The sequence below is a fragment of the Lolium rigidum genome, chromosome 7 (genome assembly GCF_022539505.1).
Source record: "Lolium rigidum isolate FL_2022 chromosome 7, APGP_CSIRO_Lrig_0.1, whole genome shotgun sequence".
Lineage (NCBI taxonomy): Eukaryota > Viridiplantae > Streptophyta > Magnoliopsida > Poales > Poaceae > Lolium > Lolium rigidum.
In genome coordinates, this window is record NC_061514.1 from 330998653 (window position 1) to 331019133 (window position 20481).

The window sequence follows — 20481 nt, forward strand, 5'->3', positions numbered from 1 at the left end:
CCCACCTTGATCTCCAGTGACTCAAATGGTTGTAGACCTGAGCGACACAAACCTCACGGCCAATGTACTTCAGAATAGCCGCAGATACCGCTTTTAGGTTACGGTTCCCGAACAACGGCACTCTGGCCTTCTCTTCCGTGACAAACTCGCACACCCAGTTCAACACGAAGGTGCACAGAGCGTCGGACCATAGCATGTTGGGCCTCTTCGTGATAGGGCATAACTTATGAGGCACCGGGATGTACCGGATTGGCACAACATGTAGCACAGACTTGGGCGACTGATCAACGGGGCTCGCATCCTATACAGACAATCAAAGTACCAAAGTGCAAGAACAATGGTAAGCAAGTTGCAGTGTATAAGTGCAAGCATGGTAGCAAAGTGAAGTTACAAACACGTTGTGCACACACATATTGACCATAACACAATAGTAATCTTCTATGCCTACTTCCATGTATAAGTGCATAGCTGGTACAAGGAGTAGTTGTACACATCGTCAAACCCAGTCCTCGTACCAACTATCACACATATATATGCGTGGACGATTGGACTTAGAAGAACACATACACATGTGTTCGACGAAATGAAGGGCAATTGACGCTTTACAGATCTAAGCAAGAACTAAGCAGAACAATTGTACATATCGAAACAAGAACTCATGTGCAAAGCTACTCTACTCTTATAGATCGTAGCAAGCCCTTACATATCTAAACATGAACGTAGCAAAAGTACACTAAACATATCGAAGCAAGAAACATAGGTAAACTACTTTATATCTTACAGATCGAAGCACCAAGTAAGATAAACAGGTAGATCGAACCAATAACTCTATATTCGTACACGCAGCAGCAACTTTGGTGTAGATCATCTAAGCCAGGGTTGGGTGGTACTCACAGTGATCTGGCAGTCGGACCCGAAGGAAGAAGACGACATCTTGGCTAGATGGAGGAGGAAGAGCAGTCACAACGGAGGTCGCAGATGAGCCCGTCACTTACCTTGCTGCAGCGAGTAGCTATGGACGGAGAGCTCGAAAGGGGGGAAATGGTAGCACGTCTTTGGGAGGTGATACGGGGCGGTGTAAATAGGGGGGGGTATCGGCGGGAGGTGACCAAATTTCTCCCGTCGCATTTTCCCCGGCGCGAGGGCTCCTGCCATCTCTCACTCGCACCACCGCTGCGTAGTTTAGCTCCAGCGAGTGCAAGACGAGGTTGCATCACTGGAAACGGCCGAATCAAGCGTTCCTCGACATACAACTTTTTTCAGGTGCTTTAAAGTTTGTGCGATGCAAAGATTTTAACCAAACGCAAGATTTTCTTCTCCACCATGTGAGAAAAAGCACATTGTTGACACCAAACACGCTCTATATCACCGGTTTGAACCAGTCTCCCTCCAGGGTTCCAGCCGGAAACGAGAGGCAAGCAGACTAGCAGAGCTTGAAGACGAAGGCGGTCCCTCATTGCGTGTACTCTTGTGGCATTTCGACGTGCCGGTACAACCGCCGTCGACAGATACCCCTCGTATTCGGATCTCTCACGATTGTCAAGTGGGTGGTTGTCACGTAATCGGATCTCTCACCATTGTCAAGTGGGTGATTGTCACGTGCTCATTCAACTGGGGCGAAGACAAAGGACACCACCATTGTGGCCACCTTCGTTGCATCATGGTGTTACCTACTTCTACGGCTCTACCTATCAATGAACAGTGATTAGTGGTAATTATACATAGTAGGATTTACTCCCTCTTTAATAAAATGTAATAGTTTATAATTTTTTTAGAAAGCAAACGGTATGAATTTTGACCAAGTATGACAAAAAAAATATAAAAACATATACATCACCATAAGCTAATTTTTGGTGTGTGAAACACGGCACAGGTGCAAACGTTCATAAATACATACATACATTCGTCTCTATTAACGCACGTACACCGTATCTCTATGAGAACTTCTGAGAAACTGAGTCCACGAAACTGATCCAACGGGTTTTGAGATTAACGGGGTTACCACCAGCGCCTCGCTGTCGACAGAGACATCGTCTATCAAGGAAAGAATATTCCTCCTTCTATGGGACACCAAAGTATCACCAAAGTATAAAACCTGTCTGTATGGTGTCTGGTGGGCTGGGGTGTCACTGCTCTCCTAACCATCCAACCACATGTTGGTTCTCACCATAAGCTAATTCTTAGTATGTAAAGTTTGACCAAGTAACTGAGAATTAATTTAATTTTCAGCCGACTCTCTCACCTCTGGATTACATTATGATTTATGTTAACTAAGTTGCAACATGAGATGCAGCTGAGATTTTAACGGTTGCGCATGAGGTTGCAACTAAGATTTTACTACTTACAACATGGTTTGCAATCATTGAATTGCTTTAAGATCTGTGTTAGTCATGAGTCGCAACATGAATCACAACTAAAATTTGACGAATTTACTTAAGAATTAATTTAGTTCTTAGTTTACTGAGAATTAATCACTCCCTATGAAAATATATTTATGGTTTTTGTTAGCTCTAAGTTGATTGAGAATTAACTTTGTTTTCAGTCGACTCCTAAACCATAGGATTGCGTAACCTAAACCATAGGACTGCGTAGTGATTCGTGTTAGCCATGAGCTGAGATATTTTCAGTTGCACATGAGGTTGCAATTCAGATTTGACTACTTACACATAGATGACATCACCTGACTGAAAATTAGCTTAGTTTTTAGTCGATTGATAATTAGTCACACCCATATATTTATCAAGGTGATTCTACTAATACTCCCTCTGTTTAAAAATGTAAGGCGTCTAAGAATTAGTCAAAAGTCAACTTTTTTTTTAGTTTGACTAAGTTTATATACACAAAAATACGAACATTTACAATATTGTATCAATATCAATAGATTTACCATAAAGTATATTTTCTTATCATGTTCATTCGATATTATAGATGTAGATATTTTTTAAAAATATTTAGCTAAAGTTAGTAAGATTTGACTTTTGACTAATTCTTAGATGCCTTACATTTTGGGACGGTGGGAGAATTGATGTAAATGTTGATATATTTTTCTACATATTTAGTTAAAATTTGTATCATTTGAATTGAAAAAATAAACTAAGATACATTGCATTTAGCAAAAGAGGGAGTACTAATTTTTTCATCAGGTTCTAAGTGCTTGGGTTAGCGTAACATTCTCGGTCTAACGTGTGCTGAAGACTAATGATCTTAGAGCATCTCCAGTCGCGTCTCCTAAATGACGTTTGGGGGACGGCGGACAAAAAATGGGGGAAAAATCTATCCAGTCGCGTTCCCCAAAGCTAAATAGCGCCTCATTTTATGTCCGGCGTCCCCGGCAGAGACTCTCTGCATAGAGTCTCTACCGGGAACGCCGGACACAAAAACAGCGTCCACATGCATGCATGCAACCCATAGTCCCCACATGTGATTCTCTTTTCCCACACTTTCTCTCACCTACTTTTCCCACATGGGCTGGTCCCCTCTATTGAAATGCATGTATCCGGGCACTATTTGAAGGACGCGGCTGGAAAGTACCTCTTTTTTGTACAGATTTTTGGTCTTTTTTTGTCCGGCGCGGTCCCAAACGTATCACAAATCATTTGTGCCGGAAGTTTTTTGAGGGACGTGACATGCTCTTATAAGACTTGCCTTCGTATGTAGGAGTACATTGCACTACCTCAGCCCATGAACCTGCGATAAGTACTTAAGGCAAGAGGGAGCAGTACTGAAGATCAATTACTCTGTGGCACATCCGGTGGGAATAACAGTTTCGCCAAGTTTTCTTCGTTTTTCCATGCATGTGTTCATGTCATCATGTGCTTCTGTAGTTTTGTGTGACATTGCTATACATATCTACTCCCTCCGTCCACAAATAAGTGTACATTTGGGTTTTTGGATAAGTCAAACTTTAACAATTTTGACCTTTTTTTTACCAAAAAGTAGCAACATGTGTGACATCAAATTACTATATTATGAGACTGTATTTTGAGACGAATCTAGTGATGGTAGTTTAGTGTCATAAATGTTGTTACTTTTTCCTAAAAAGTTGGTCAAAGTTAATAAAATTTGACTTATCTAAAAACTCAAATGTACACTTATTTGTGGACGGAGGGAGTAGAGTGGTGCACGCCAGTGAGAGTGACACTGAGCGCCACCTCTCGGCCCGCCCTCTTCCCGCTCTGCACACGTACTTGGAAGTTGGAAGCGTCTCCTCGACCTCCTCAGCGACCGATCTCTCCCTTTCGAGCCCATCGATTCCGTCTCTTTACTGCGGCCGTCACACTTGTCCTCCACCTCCGCCCACCCGTCAAGCACGCGGGTCATTCATTCATGGCGTCCACGGAAGCCCACCTCTCTCTCTTGTCGCTTCCGCGCGCTGCCGGTGCCTATTAAACCTAGTGATACCAACAAGACTGCCCGACAAGAAGAGGAAGCGGAGAAGGCCATGTCTGGAAGCCGCACGGCACCCGGGCCTGTTGTTGCCGACACCTACATTGCACGGATACGGCTGAAATGTGGCGTATCGGGGGTCGGACACGGCCGGATACGCGGATACGTATCAGATACGCTTGGATACGTATCTGCACGTATCAGGCGATTTTTTGTTTTTTAGAAAAAAGAAAATAAATCGGATACCTTTTGGATACGGCCGTGATACGGGAGGGATACGAAAATACCCTAATCCCGCTGTAAAATACACACGAAGCATACACCACAACACACTTTCTCACCGACGTTTCGCCTGGGCGCCGCACGCCGCATCAAATCGCTGGCCACCTGTGCTACTACGCCGCCGGACCGGTCGCCGGCGAGCAGATCCCTTCGCCGTCCGCCGCTGCATCGCAGGACTGCAGGTCAGTTTCCCCTCTTCCCATCTCAATCTCTCGCTTCTTCTTCTTGGTCCCAACGTAGATTGGTTTTGGTCGCTTGCTGCGGCGGGCGTGGCCGGGCTGCCGGAACCAGCGCCGGTCGCCGGAATTCGAGGAATCATGGTAGTGAGGAAGCGCTTGCACTCTGCAATCCTTTATTGATTTTGATTAATTATTTGTACTGACTATCTAGTATGTACATGCCTATGCCTGTTGTTCTTCTTTCGAGATAGCAAAGTTTCCTGATCTTCTTTAGTACGTACATGAATTTGTATTGCTAGTGTGCCAAATCCTTCTTCAACCACACTCATGTGTAAGGCCACATGCATGATTCTGAGGATCTCGGTCAATTAACACCAAATATAGATTGTTATTGTAGAACACCTTGATGGCTTGATTGAATTGGATTAATCATTGTCTACTGGATTGACTATCGTATACTCCCTGTTACTTTCTCTTCTTGCATGTCAGATATTGAATGTTGTTCATGTGATTCCTCCAAATGATGATCCAAAGCTTCTTTGGCAAACAACGTACTCCTATACTCCTATATAGTTAAATTTTTAATTTTTGAGCAAAAATCAGTAATTTAATAATGTTAATTATATATGTACAAACGTATCCCCGTATCCTTGTTTTCCGAAAATCGCCGTATCGGCGTATCGCGGTATCCGTATCCGTATCCGTATCGCCGTATCCGGGCAACATAGGCCGACACCACCGTGGCGGCTCCGGCGCCTGTGGCGACGATGGCCGAGTGCTACTTCTGCGGCGACATGCCGGCGGTGGTGTACTGCCGCGCCGACGCCTCGGGGCTGTGCCTGCCGTGCGACCGCCACGTCCACGGCGCCAACACGGTCTCCTCCCGCCACGCCCGCGCCCCGCTCTGCGCCGCCTGCCGCGCCACCGGGGCCTCCTTCCGCCGCGGAGGTGCCGCGCGTTTCCTCTGCTCGGACTGCGACTTCGAAGAGCGCCGCCGGGGAGGGGAGCCGGTGATGCACGACCGCGGCACGGTGGAAGGGTACACCGGGTGCCCCTCGGTGGGCGAGCTCGCGGCGATCCTCGGCGTCGTCGTCCACGAGTGTGGCGGCGAGAAGGCGGAGACGAAAGAGGGGTGGCGGCCTGTCTGGGAGGAGCCCCGGGTGCTCACCTTCGACGACGTCATCGTGCCCACCACCTCCTGCCATGGCCTCCAGCCTCTGGTCACCTCGTCCTCCCCCATGGTTGGTGCCAACGACACCATCACTGCAACCTGTAGCGTTCATTTACTGTTCACCGTCCGACAAAGGTAAATCAAAAGTTTCTGATATTTTTTACAATTTGTGTGCAAGAACCGGAGTCCGTCCCGTGGGGAGCCGGACGGGGAGGTTATCCGGCAGCTCCGTGAGCTTGCCAAGTCGGAGGTGGCGGCTGCGTATGTCGAAGCGGAGCCGGCCAGTGATCTGATGCATCCATGGGCATCTTCAGGTTATGATTTTGGGCATGGCAATTTTGGGGCTCTTGGCACCGTGGCCGTCAGCAAGGAGGTAACAAGCATCGTTGTGCCTTGTCAGGTTTATTTCTTGCGCTTCAATTGAAAATATCTCAGAGTATACACAACGATCTGCAGACGTACTCAACTCTGAATTTGTGAAGCAGACAGTTTATCGAAAACTCAGAAAACCTTGAAATCTAAAAAATACCACAAACCATAGTCTTCGATTTCTCACAATGTACATTATTATATGGGCCATGGCATAACACTCCCAACTCCTATACCATCACATTGATTCAACACAATCAGAACAACAGAGACAGGAGTAGCTAATGATCTTTCCAGTTGCAACCGACTAGTACACTATTCTTAAGTCTAATAGAGATGATTATGATATTGATAGTGAGCTAGAGATTTTTTCTCTAAAAAATAGTACGCTAATTATATCATGATTTCCATTGTCCACCAAAATACTTTTCAGTACAACGCCACAACATGACAGAACAACCAGAAAAAAATTGTTTCACTCCTACTATAGCAGTTGAAATTTTTCTGAAAGCACTCGAGCTGTAACCTCAATACCTCATTCTGGTCTTGCCACAGCGCCATGAGGCATGGACTGCAGTCGATCGCAGCGACGTCTCTCCAGACAAGCACGAGCAAGTCCCAGCGAGCTCGCCGGCAGAACCGAGCCTGTCGTCGTTCGTGGAGATAGCAGAAGTCTGCCCCGCCCTGAGCCGCAGCAGCAGCAGCAGCATCGACGTCGCCAACGGCGGCCACGACGACCACCCGCGGGCACCCGTGGCGGCAATGCTGGCGCCGGAACCGGAAGCGGTTCAGCCCAAGAGCAGCGGCTACGACGTTGCCTACCCCGACCGTAGCTTGGTGATCTCGCGCTACAAGGAGAAGAGGAAGAACAGGATGTGAGACAAATTCCATGCCATGCCACAAGTTATATTTTCACCATGTATCGAACCTAATTCCTTGAACGTTCTTGTGTCCTTCTTGGGGCTGTTATCGCAGATTCGGGAAGCAGATTCGGTACGAGTCGCGCAAGGCCCGCGCCGACGGCAGGGCGAGGGTCAAGGGTCGCTTCGCCAAATCGAGCGAGATTTGATTTAAGCCTGTGTCCGTCGAGCTAGGGGCAGCGCGGCAATGGCAGTGCTTACCAAGTTATACCATGTACATGTACTCGTCAAGTGGCTCCACTCCACATGTGTCTGTCAGCTTGTAGTATCTTCCAACCAGTCCATTTTACACAGTTTCACTAGCAGGTTCTTCGTGACTGGTTGGATTCACCTGTTGGTCGTGATGATTCAGTTGAGTGTGCCACAGGAGCAGTAATCTTGTTAGGATTTCTCCTACTTGACATCAGCATGAAAGGTGTTTTTGTTAGAATGTCAAAGGACTGCTCATTATTGGGGAGAAAACTTATGGTGTGGTTAGGGACTGCTCATTATCGAAGAGAAATCTTATGGCCGATATTGGCATACCGTTGGCTAATCCTACTACACCCATATACTTTCTCTTACCTAAAGCTTGCTAAACTTTGTGAAATTAAAACATAACACAAATACAACGTCAGCGACCCATCCGCGGCGAGCAAGTGTGAGTGCTCTGGTTCCTTGCCGGTCATGGGCTGGGAGCCATCCGCCGGAACGTCTCGGTCACCATGTCGAACGTCACAACCTAGCCCACCTTAGTTGGGCGCACCACCCACCCAGGCCTGTTTGGGTCTCGAGTGTCGTCTCGGCCCCTCCTTTATACAGACGTGCCCCCGTCTCGCCAGAAAACTTACGTCATAGTTTTTCCAAGATTTACAGAGGCGAAAGTCATCTCCTACTCTGGGAGAGGGTAGATCATGCAGCACCGGAATCTTCAGTAAGGGGGAAATCAACGCCATCGTCATTACCACTCCTCCTTGGCGTAGGGGGGTCTCTATCAACATCGCCATCAGCACCAAGGATTTTTTTTCTTCGGTTACAGTTTTTTACCGGTTGACCCTGGAAAATCCGGTTACCGCGAAATCTCGGGTTTATTCCACCCGAGTTTATTCAAACAAAATTTGAATTCATTTTTTGGGTGCTAAACAAATAAATTGGTAAGTCAGTCTTACATATATGTTCGTTTGCCGTGGTACGAGAGTTCCATCTATTTCCTAGACGTAACAGGCTCAAATCCTATTTTGACCTCTGCGCATAACCACTAGGAAACAGAAGGAACTATGACAGAAGTCACATACCTTGCCTATTTGACCACAAATCGGAACTTAAATTCAAACAATCCGATTTTTTTAACGGTATGAGTAGTTCTCGGAGGGTAGCAGAATTTACAGTTTCCGGGGAAATTTCGGAAATTCCGGCCGACAATAAAAACCATGACAGTACCATCATGATCACCATCTCCATCTCCAAGATTCACTTCATCCTCCTCATAGTTTGTGATTGATTGAACACCGGATATTGTTTAACTACTATTTGCATGATTGTGATTGTTAACTTGTCTTTATTTGGTGGAGAGATTATATGTTCAGATTGTGTTGTAATCCATATGCCTCTGATCTATACCATGTTTGTCACTTGTGAGTAGATTCCCATGTTCCTGAGGTCATATGATGAATTGGATATGATTTCCTTATAATATGCAATGAGTATTTGGTCAAGTTTTTATCTTTTATGTGGTTCTATGATGGTTTTATGCGAACATAGACTGCATATTACTTTACCTATATGGGCTCATAGGGCTGCATTTCATGTAATGATGAGGGTTGGAAGGGACGAAATGACAGAAGCCGTCTTCCAATACTTTGAGTTGCATATATTAGAGGGGTTTATGTTAGGGGCCAATAAACTAACTAACTGATATGGTGGGACATTTATGTCGTAATGATTTCTATACTTTCTCATGAAAATGACTCTATGACCCATCATAAGGGGTGCATTTGCTCATATATATGACTGCACCTAATTTAGGCCCCTCCCTACAGGAATGAACTTGACAAGATATTTACCATGTTGTGTAGAAATCTAATGCTAAGTAAATCCATGCCGCCCTTGGGAATGCTTGTCACATATAAGTTCACACGATTGGGCTTTCTCTCATTGAGAACATTTACTTGTTTCTATTTACTTTTAGTATTTTATTTTATTGCAAACTACACAAAGTAAACACCAAAACTGGTGCACCCTTTTATTGTTTTACTCGTCAAACTTACTAACCAATACCTCCAGCTTCTCGTGGGTTCGACAAACTTTATTATTGAAAAGTACTATAATTGATCTCCTACACTTGGGAGCCAGCAGTAAACAAAAATTCTCTGCAATGCATCCAACATTTTGGTGTAATGTATCAAACATTACATTGTAACATATGTAACATTGGTGCAAATCACTTTGTACCATACCTATGGAGACACCACCATGCCCGATCTGAGGTCACCGACAACGAATTTCTCCAGATCTTATAGAGGTGATATTTGCGACTCAGCACTTTGTTTGTCATTAACTGAAGAGTTGCAAAGGCCACCCCAGTCTACATGGGCCCTAGTGGCAAATAAGGGTTAGGTGCCTACATCCCAAAAGGCACATACGGCTGGCCCCTTGCCCCTTGTGGGCCAAAGGGCCAACCAGGGTTGGGCAGGGGCGAGGCGGTGGCTGGGGAGGTGGCACCTCAGGGAGGCTCCACCTGGGCGGGAGGGGAGGACGGCATCCTAGGGATGTCCCCTCCTCCAAAATGATCCCCTCCCCTTCAAACCTAGCAGCTCCACCTCAAACATACACAACCCCACATCTCTCTCTTTCTCTCCCCCCTCTTCGAGTTCTTCACAATAAACCGAAATGCTAGAGTAGTCTCACCATGTACACAAGGCCTTGGGCAGCGAACCGCTCGCAGATCAATCTATCGTACGCGTGGATATCGGCAGAGGGATCGACCCTTTCGATCCTAGGAGGAAAGGAGGATACTAAATCCTCGAGCTTGGGAGGGATACGCCTAGGTGCGGGGATCGCCGTGTTTAGAGTCGTCATCGAGCTCTACCATGATAACTTTCTAGATCCAATTTATTTACTTGCATCTTCATAGATCTGATCCTTGTGTGTTGGCCGCTTTTTTGTTCTCTGTCTACGATATTTCAAATGGATCGGAACCATCTTTCCATGTGGTCTATTAGATAGAGGAAGAGTTTGTTTCCGACTAGACTAGACGTTACGCGTACTATTTGTAGAAAATCAGTTTTACACAATGTTCTCTAAAACAAGTATAAATAAATGTATATAGATTTAAGGTTAAGCCTGGAGGCTCAATGTTTTGGCATGGTATTCTGAAAATTTCGGAACATTTCTATAATTACTGCAAGAAAATAGTCCGAAATGTGAAAAACAATCGTTTCTGGGAGGATTGGTGGATTGGTGATGCTCCTTCGTGTCATCAGTTCCCTTTGTTATAGGCTAACTTTCTTCGTTTTTGATTAAAACCACTTAAATTGTTCAAATAAAAGAAATGTATCTGAAATGTTTTGCCAAATAAGGTAGGGAAGCCGTCCTACCTTGCCCTACTGAGAGTGCCGCCCCTACTTCTCATGATCGCTCGCTAATATAAAACCATGCTCTATGTTATTTTGTGATCCAAATTCCAAGAAGAGGCTAACTTCTGACGAGCGGAGCGAGGCCCGTCGCCGGTAGGCTTGGGCCGAGCGAAGCGAGTCTGAAGTTAGCCCATACCGAGGCCCAGCAGGTGCACCTGGGGGGTGCGGGGGGCGAAGCCCCCCGCGGTACGGATCGTTGCCACCGTCTATATATTTTCCCTGTAAGCCGCCGCTAGGGTTTCATCGCATCTTTGTACACCCACGGCGTTTGTAAACACCACCAAAATAGTGAAGTTTTGCTGGCTGGCGCCCGTGGTTTTTCCCTTGTGTGTTGCAAGGGTTTTCCACGTTAAAATCTCGTGTCCCCTGCAGTGTTTTTCTTTTTCGTTCTTCGTTTATTGTGCATCTCGATTCCTAACACTCTAAACACGGATTAGGTGAATAGTTCAACTCCAAGGAAAGGTGGAGTCCAGGTGAATTGCATTCATGTGGACTAGTCGAAATCATGGTGCTCATTTCACTAGGATGTTAATGGGATTCACGATCCTTAGTGGTTTCTATTTCCTAGCAATTTTTTAAAAAATTGCTCCCTATTACTCAAAAATTAGCCTAGATCAGAAATCGTATTGCACTTCCATGATAAAAGTTTAAATAAATTTTGATTGTCATTTGGACTATACCATTTGGTTGAGTTGTTGATCGCCCTTTCTATGAAACACGGATGTTTCTTTCTTATGTTTGTGTGTCTATTGTTACGTATAAAAATAATAAATTAATTCACTATATAGTTAGCGATAATGCAAGCCACATTGTGTTGTGTAAAAGAACATCTTCATTATGATGCAGATCTGAGTAAGCCAGTCCATTTACCCTCCTGGAATTTGCTCTTAGGTTAATTTCTGATTAATTTTCTTGCTTGAGGTGTACTTTTTTTTTGTTGAAAGTTAGGGATATGGTGACAAAATGGCTTAAACAATTAAAGCAATGCAAATCACTGCAACAGTATTTAGAGTACAAGGTATTATCAGTACAACAATAAAAGTAGTCAAGTGTGAATTTGTCTTCCCATCAGCATTGCTATGTCTTCTCCCTAAAAAAACATTGACTTGTTAATTTTTCTAGCCGTGATCTTCATGCAAGAATTTGGTCACAACTTTTCGAGCTTATTTGACCACATCAAACTCATGAACAGAAGCTGAAGTACCGCAAGCCGGGATGCGGCCTCGCCTCAAAGAAGCGGTGTCGCACGATGCTCTCCCTAAACACAACCCGCGACGGGGAAACAATAGTGTCGCTTCTCGAAGCGTCGATGTCCATAACCTGCCTGACCGTGCCGCTCCTCACGTTGTACACTACCACGCCACCGGGGGTGCCCAGGATGACGTCCCCTCCGTCGCCTCCCGTTGCTATCAGCAGCCTATTGTCGGTGTGACACGGCACCTCGACGCGGACACGGCGCTCCCACCTCCCCGGCGCAACGCTGCCATCATAGCCCTGGAGCACCCAGAGGTCCACGAACAGTTGGTCCAGCTCCGACGCCATGAGGGACCCATCCGCGACGAGCAGGTGCGAGTGCTCCGGATCGTTGTGGGTCATGGGCGGAGGAACCATCCGCCGGAACGTCTCGGTCACCGTGTCGAACGCCACAATCTGGCCGGTGAACCCGGCCTCTATGTGCTGCATCCAGTGCAGGTGCCCGTGAAGAACCGCCGGCGCCATCAGGTTCTCGTAGAAAGCCGGTTTCATTAGCGATGGCTGGGACCGTAGGGTGGTGACGACGGTGTTCCACATGGGCGTTGCTTCTGCGTTCAGCCGCCGCGGCTCGTCCGCTCCGGCCGAGAATACGTAGTAGGCCCAGCTCTCCGGCCGCGGCTGGTAGAACGTGACGTGGCACAGGAGCCGGTACTCGCCGGACGGCTCGTGGAAGTAGAAGCCGCACTCCCGCTGCCGTGCGTCGACACCGGCATCGCGGATCAGCGGCGGGAGGTCGCTCCACTGTCGGGTCATGGGGTTGCACACCAGGTGCTGGCAGTTGAAGACGGATTTACTGCTCCGGAGCAAGAGGAGGCCGTCGAGGGAGGCAAGCAGGACGCAGTTCGATGGGTAGCGTGCTAGATGTTGCGCCGCGGCCGGCCGATGGGCGGTGAAGGATAGGGCGTCCAGCTCCACGTAGCCTGTGTCGTTGGATCTGTGTTCCTTCGTTATGGCGAAGAATTGATCTTCGACCTCCTGGATCATGGGGCTGCGCGGGAAACGCCACCGTGGCCCCGCGGCGCCATCCAATTCTTGTCGTTGTACCACCGTCCTTGAGTCCTTCTGGTGTAGAAAAGGACCTCGAGCGGGCGACGGCGGGCGTGCGCTCGGAGGAAGGACTGACATGCGGTGATGCGGAGCCAGTCCTTGCAGATGGCGCGGTATCGGAGGACCGACCTCGCTGGTAGGCGGACGAGGATCTCGGCGGCGAGGCCCTCGTCGAGATGAACATCTACGCACATCTCTTCGAGCTGCTCCATTGGAATAGATCCAAGCTTCGTACAGCAGTAACCGTATAGCCGAGAGACACGGCCTAGATTATTCACGAGCGAGGTAGGATATGGATTCTTCGGTTCGGCGTATCAGTCACGGACAGGATTAGCACCAATTGATTAGCGAGTAATGCTACATGTACGGACAGATTTTACAGAAATCTTTTACGGACTCACAACGTGGTATAGCCACTGGGGAGGAAATACAAATCGTTCCCCGTTTTTTAAGGCAGGGATAAATTTTCAGCCAACCAAACCATGCCACGTCCGTCCGTAGAGTTTCCGTAAGCCAGGCTATCCGTAAGTCTAGGATTATTGTTGATTAGCTGCACGTAATCCCGTAAGTCTTTTTCCGTAACCATTTGCCCGTAGGTTTAGCATTTCCGGTCACGGCCGGAATCATGGATTTGAGACGTACAAATTACCTGGCACAATTGGCGGTGTTATTTTTTTTCGCGAATCTATTGGCGGTGTTTGTTGGGCAGATAAATGACCACAATGGGACTGGATAAAAATTATTAAAGTTTGAACAACAAAAATCTGAAATATTATTCCAAAAATCTGAAATTTCGTAAACTTTTGGTGGGTACCGCAGTTTACCTCTTTCCGAAAAATTCCCTAGTGCGGCGTGTATTTAAGGCCATCTATCAACCCTCTTCCTGACCGTTAGACCAATTTAAGTGAGTGGCGCGTCCGACCGTGGGTAAAAATGGTTCATATGTAACAACTTTTTTCATAGTATCTAACATCGGTTTCCAGTATTTTTTATTTAGTCGTGAAATAATGGTACAACTTTTTTTCTAACGGTACAAAAAATATCCAAATGTATTATTTTTCCTCTATGTATGTAACATTTAAAATATGACATTGGTAAACAACAATTCTCTTCAATCCATCCAACATTTTGGTGTAATGTATCCAATATTACACAATAATATATGTAACATCGGTGCAAATCACCTAAATGTTATGTTCTATCTCTTCATCTCCATAAATGACCTTGATTGCCAACCTCTTAGTCCTCGGCAGCTTTGATCTGTTAGGGGTCATATTCCACTCCTGAACTATTCTTGAAAAGTTCTTTATATTCATGTAAGGGTCAACCCTTAAGCTCTCAACATATTTCTTTGCCAAGATATTTAAAGTGAACCCATGCACCTCCATAGTGCTACTGCAAGTGTGTGCTCAGGAATATATTTCTTAATTTTAAAGGCCTTGCTAATTTTGTCATACGAAGCCCACGATATACCACTTGCAGTCACCTGAACATACAAACCATCTTCCTGCCATTTATTGGCTATTTGATACCCTTCCTGTTGATGCAACTTTATGCAGTGATTTCTCTTCTTAATTAACAACTCAACTGACTCAAAAAATCATCCAAGTCTCAAACTTTGGATCAGCCAAGTCAATTTCTCTAAATATTTTGGTTCTCATTGCCACTGCTTCTTCATTTGAATCTGGACCCCATAGGTCCTATTCCTCCAGGTTCTCTTCCTTACAAACATTTTCTTTGCCTTCCATGTCTGGGCGGAGCTTCCGCCCAGACTAATTCAAGGGTATGCAATGTATACCCAATAATTTTTGTGAAAGTTTTTCAGTATTTGGATACATGTATGTGTATGGTAGCCTCTTTTCAATGTGTAGAACTAAGCAAAAAAATCAAGACGAGTAGCCTCTTGTGCCCTCCCGAGTTCTGTGTGTTTCTAACCTTGGCCAACATTCACTTTGGCCTGCCACGGGACTGCTACCGACCACATGATCTATTATAGAATCCAGTGCCTTGCCTCGTGTTGTTCCGAGTCCAGACGCAAGACTCTAGTGAATGGAAGCCGACCGATACGCTAAAACAAGAACTAAAGTAGAGTGTCACTTAGTGAAACTTATGACGTCAAACCGTCGGCGCATTGATGCATATTACCATAAATGTTGCCGAAGCATGGAGATGGCGCTAATCTATATCTTCTTATTTTCAAATCTTCTCTCGTTGTCACTTGAGAATAGAGGATAAAATTTACTTTGTTGTTAGCTTGTACACTCAATCTAATTTAACCAACAAATTTCATTGGTGAACGCTCAATCTAATTTAACCAACAATTTGCATTGGTGTAGTAAATAGTGACACTCAGAAACCAACAATTTGTATTGTTGTGTTATTTTTTTTATAACTTCGCATATCCAATCTAAAAATTCTGGCTTCGCCACTGCTGAGTTGCAACCGACTTCTGCCCGGTTGGTTTTTCTGGAATGTTGCTCTCCTTGTTCTAGGGTGAACATCTCCACCTTCGACGGTACGGCGCCCTGCGATCCAGGGCGAGAGGGTTGGGACTCTCTTCGGCGATGGACAAGGAAGGTGTTCCTTCGTTGACACCATTGGTGATCACTGTTTGCTGCCCTCAATGCCACTGCTTACCTGATGTTGCTATGCTACTGTCTTGGCGCTCTTGCGAGGAGGACATCGCCGGCTCAAGCTGCATTTCTAGTTTATCTTGTGTGTTTGAGTTGGGCGTTGTGTTGTAAGCTGTTTTAACATTCTTGTATCTCTCGGGCGCACAATTTTATTATTTAAAGCAAGGCTTCCTTCAATTTAAAAGAGAGAGTCTTGAGGAGTGCGATGCAGCCATGGAGTAGTGGTGATAGAGAGAGAAACAAACCGTTTTTGGAGGGCAGATGGATTCGTGGGAGCGATCTCTTACGTACGGATGCGGCCAAAGTTGTGGCTGTCGATCGATCGCTTACGTGCGCACGCCACCCCGCTTGCTCGCGGCATTCCTCATTCGGTGCGCCCCACGTCACCGCGGTGGTTCTGCCAGGTGCCAGGTAGTACCACACGGCACATTAACCTGCTTCACACTTTTAATTATTTTCATTAATTAAACCAAATCCAGTAGGTTAGAACACCACGGAAGCAAAGAGCCTTCGCCTTAAAATCACATCTTGTGTTCTTCGCTAATTCCATTCCCACAAGCCCCTCACTCCGCTGCCCACCCAACCACTCCGCCCTTTCGAGATCGAGAGAGAGAGAGAGAAAGCTTCTAGGAGCTAGGGTTTCACATTCCAAATTTTCGATGGCCATCGTTGACGCTGCCGTGAAGCCCTCACCGCCTTCGTCGCCACCACTAACACGGATCATCTTCATGGTGATGGCGTTCGTGCGCTTCATCCTCGCCCCGATATTGGGGCTCGTGCGCGTCGTCCGCCTCGCGGCCCCAGCGCTCCCCTACCTAGGCTTCGCGGCCGCTTGGGTCATCTCCGCGGGCATGGCCGCAACGATTGTCGCACACCACGCCTGCCGCAAGGGCTCCGCCCCCCTCGTCTTTCTCGAGGCGTTCACGCACGTGGCTTTCAAGTTCTCCATCTGCCTAATCTCTCTCTTCCTCGCGCTTCTAGCTGTTTTTCTATGCGGCTTGTGCCTGGCCTACCTGGTTGCAGTTGTATCTGGATCTGGTTCTGAGTTCAAGAAGGTACTATCCTGCAAATAAATTCCTGTGATCTTTACTTCGATAAAATTACAACGCTAGCTAGATTCCATAGATCAGTGGCTAAGCTTGTACATTATTGCACTAGAATTAACTTGCCATACATAACTCAAGTTGTCCAGATGACTAGTAATAGTGTTTCATGTGGGCTTATCACTTCATATGCATCCTTTCATTTTCGGACCATGGCGTAGTCCATCCCTGCGATTTCGCTGAAATTGTTGTCCTCCTCAGAACGTCTTTGGAGAAATCACGTGGGAGTCAACTCGGGAGCTATGCAAGTTTCCTCGCATCGCGGTCTTTGGGTTCGCTGCAGATTTGGCATGCATCCTGCTAATTGTCGCTGGTATTCTGACAATGATCATGTCCCCACATGTGGAGAAATCAATATCTCACGGACAAAGGATTGGTTCCTTGATCGCGGATGTGGGGACATTTGGCCTCCATGCCGTAGCTTGCTTTGTTATCATTCCAGCTTTGGCATTTGATATCTGGAGGAAGGACCAGGCGGGCACAAAATTAGGACTCACGGTGGCGGATTGTTGAGGTATATACCTTCCCCTCTTCTTTGGCTTCTCGTATGTCTACGAGCCATATGATCCTCTAAATTAATGAAACTTATTTTTTGTACTACATTATTAGCCTCCTAACAATGTTATCCCAAACCATTTTTTGGTGCATCCCAGTTATACCTACAAGAGAAATTGCTTTCTCGGCTATTGATAGATGCTAGCTTTACTAAGTATATTTAAATTTAGCACGGCTCTTCTTTGATGCCAGTCACAAATTTACCAACCAGATACTAATGGAGAGACCATCAACTGAAACCTAGTATGCACTATTTATGTTTAGTCATTCCCGTGATTAGGCTGATACGAATTTATCTATCAAAACCACTGTGAGTGGTAGGCCTCAAGAGGAGTGGGTTATTCATATGCTCTATTTTATCCGTTGTGTACCAATGTAAGGCTTTGTTTTGGTGAAGGTAGCAAATGGAAATTCTATTTGATTAATTCATGTAAGTAAACTATGATGGTAATGTATGAAACAGACCCTTCCGCTAATCCGTAGCTAGTATCTTCAACTTGTGTGTGGTGTTGTTCCATGTATTTTTCTTTTGTAGAAGTGCCTTCCAGAACTCATGTTGATGTTGTATACATAAATTATTTTTACGAGTTTTCAGTGTCCGTTTATTTCCCCAAAACGAGTTTCTCGAAGAGAAATTTGTTAGAAATACTTTTCATAGTTTATATATTTATTTGTCAATCATATTGGTCCCTGCACAATTTGTTTTTTTAAGAGTACTACTCTCAAGGAGGTCAATTGCACATCTGAAATTATATTTCATTCAATCAAGCTACAGGATGTCACTGGTTCCATATATTGAATTTTTCTTCTTCCTCTAATACCATTCTTTTGTGACCCGTGGAGTGTGAATTGTAATGCTTTGCTCTGCCCACTTGTTAGGATTGTGATCTCAAGATAGTTTCCATATGTGAGTCACTACCAATTAGGCTATCTTTTACCATTAAGTTTTCTATAATTCAGAGACTATTTTGAAAGTGCTACCATGTATTGAATTTGCATCTTTGAGGCACCCAGCCTTTCCAAATTAGATGTTATGCGGACCAACAAGAATTACATTTTACATTATGAGTTGCAATTGTTGTATTCTTCATCAGATTTGAGGCTCCACCTAACCCTTCCCACTCTTGATCTAAAGAACCCCCCTCACTAGTCTAGTTGCGATGGCATGGTAGTGACCCTTGCCATATTGGTATACTCGGTATTCTACATAGATCACTATATATAATGTATTATATTGGGTGTTTAATGTTGTTAACATCTGCACATCCTCACTCAAGTGCTATTTGATGCTGCTAGTCTAATGATTTTTTTTGCTTCTGTACAAACAGACCTAACCTTGAACTGAAGGTGTGAAGGAAGGCAATGCAGATAAAAGAGACTTCTCAATATTATGGCCGCCGACAATTACTGGATTATATTTACCAGTATTCGTGTATGTATATTAGTCCAATGTTAGTACTGCATACTCCATGTGCTAGGAGGACATTGTGTTCTTTCAATGTTAACTTGCTACTGAAAGGCTGAAATACATGATGAGGGGTAACACCCCTAGAGGACAATGCTTTTCCAAGCGAATAAAATTTGGCATGTTTTTGCATCATTGAGACACCCTACCTTCCCAAATTAGGTTGTTACTGACCTAACGTGGAATTGAACCCTTTCCAAATTATGCTTTTGTGCGGACCAACAAAGAAAAGTCATTATATTCTGAGTTGCATGGGCGGAGCTAGGATAATTCAAGGGTACGGATGAAACTCGCTATCCACGGGGGTAGCTGCGCACCCCTTCCGCGTATGACACATGTCTACTTGGTCAAACCCCATTACCCCATCCCGCCTATTACTGTAGCAGCTTAATCAGTAGTTAAACCGGATAGAAAAATCCCCCACCTAACCGGATCGGAATGACCAGAGGTCGTCTCCTACCTCCGCTTCCGACCACCAGTGGGGCGCCTCCCCTGCCAACCGAACCGGATCGGAACGCGTAGGACGCAGCTCCACCAGATAGCTCAAGCGCGCGCCGCCCGCCCCAGCAATCACCAGGTGCGTCGGCTGCCGCCAGGACCTTGCAGCGCCTCACTCCGCCGCCCACGCTATCCTCGCAGACGCCACCCAGCTCCGCTCCCAGCCGGCCGCCGCGCGCAGCGCCCCGCGGCACCACGTGATGGTTCGATCTCTCCCCTCCGCATGCTCCACGGCCTAAATCACGCGATTCATTCGGCCTGGACACCCATCGGGAGCCACCAGCGCTCCATCTCGCGGCTCGGGCCGGAGAGGATTAACTCCGGAACCGTCGGTGGAGCCAGCCCCGTCGCCCGCTCGACCTCACGCGCCTGCACAACGGCAGCGCTGTCGTCCGCCGTTGACTCGATTTGGAAAGTCCCAGCGTCTGTTCGAGCTCTGGTCGACGGCGGGGGGCTAAGTGAACAGCTGGCGACGCCATGGATCTGCGTTTGGCTACTCTTTTACGGGAAGCAAGGAGGGAGGGAGCAGCGTTCGCGCAGGACGGCGGCGTTGAGACTCGACGGCACACATGGACACCATCAAGCGGCTCTGCCATGACGACTCTGCCATCAAGCTGATCTTGCACCGGCAGCGGCGGTGGAGGCCGGCTTGGTGTGGAGTTCGTTGGGTCCGGCCGGCTTGGCGCGGATCTCGTTGGGTTCGGCTTGGCGGTGGAGGCCGGCTTGGCGCTGATTTTTCTCCGACGGCGGCAACGCTGATTGGGTCCGACGAGGATGGTGGAGGCCATGTTGTTGAGGAGCGGTCGGGAATCCAGCAGCTATTGGGTGATTAGCTTTTTTTTTTGGGTAGAGACAGGGATTAGCTATTGGGATTCCTGTACACGATGTGGGACACGGTCAAAGCGCGACCTCAATGAGTGTGAATCTCAGCGCAGATCTAACGGCAGCGCACACGTGCGTAGCTACCCATGTGTGTAGCAAATGCACTCTCTTCAAGGGTATGCA

General features: G+C 46.5%; 1 protein-coding gene across 2 annotated transcripts; it reads left to right on the forward strand.

Annotated features, from left to right (window-relative positions):
- Positions 1-5581: 5581 nt before the first annotated feature.
- Positions 5582-7736, forward strand: LOC124677972 (zinc finger protein CONSTANS-LIKE 13-like). 2 transcript variants are annotated; one of them, XM_047213905.1, is made up of 4 exons: positions 5582-6088; positions 6197-6418; positions 6943-7262; positions 7363-7736. In XM_047213905.1, exons 1-4 carry the CDS (start codon positions 5615-5617, stop codon positions 7454-7456), a joined length of 1110 nt encoding a protein of 369 aa, XP_047069861.1. In that variant the 5' UTR covers positions 5582-5614; the 3' UTR covers positions 7457-7736. The 2 variants fall into 2 exon arrangements, with proteins under 2 accessions (XP_047069861.1, XP_047069862.1); XM_047213906.1 differs by having other exon boundaries at positions 6197-6391.
- The last annotated feature ends 12745 nt before the right edge of the window (positions 7737-20481 follow it).

Excerpts from the sequence above, each read along its gene's own strand:
- LOC124677972 (XM_047213905.1), top strand. The coding sequence starts at position 5,615 with ATGGCCGAGTGCTACTTCTGCGGCGACATGCCGGCGGTGGTGTACTGC. Across the intron at positions 6,419-6,942 it reads GCATCGTTGTGCCTTGTCAG|CGCCATGAGGCATGGACTGC; the intron begins GTTTATTTCTTG and ends GTCTTGCCACAG. Across the intron at positions 7,263-7,362 it reads GAGAAGAGGAAGAACAGGAT|ATTCGGGAAGCAGATTCGGT; the intron begins GTGAGACAAATT and ends CTGTTATCGCAG.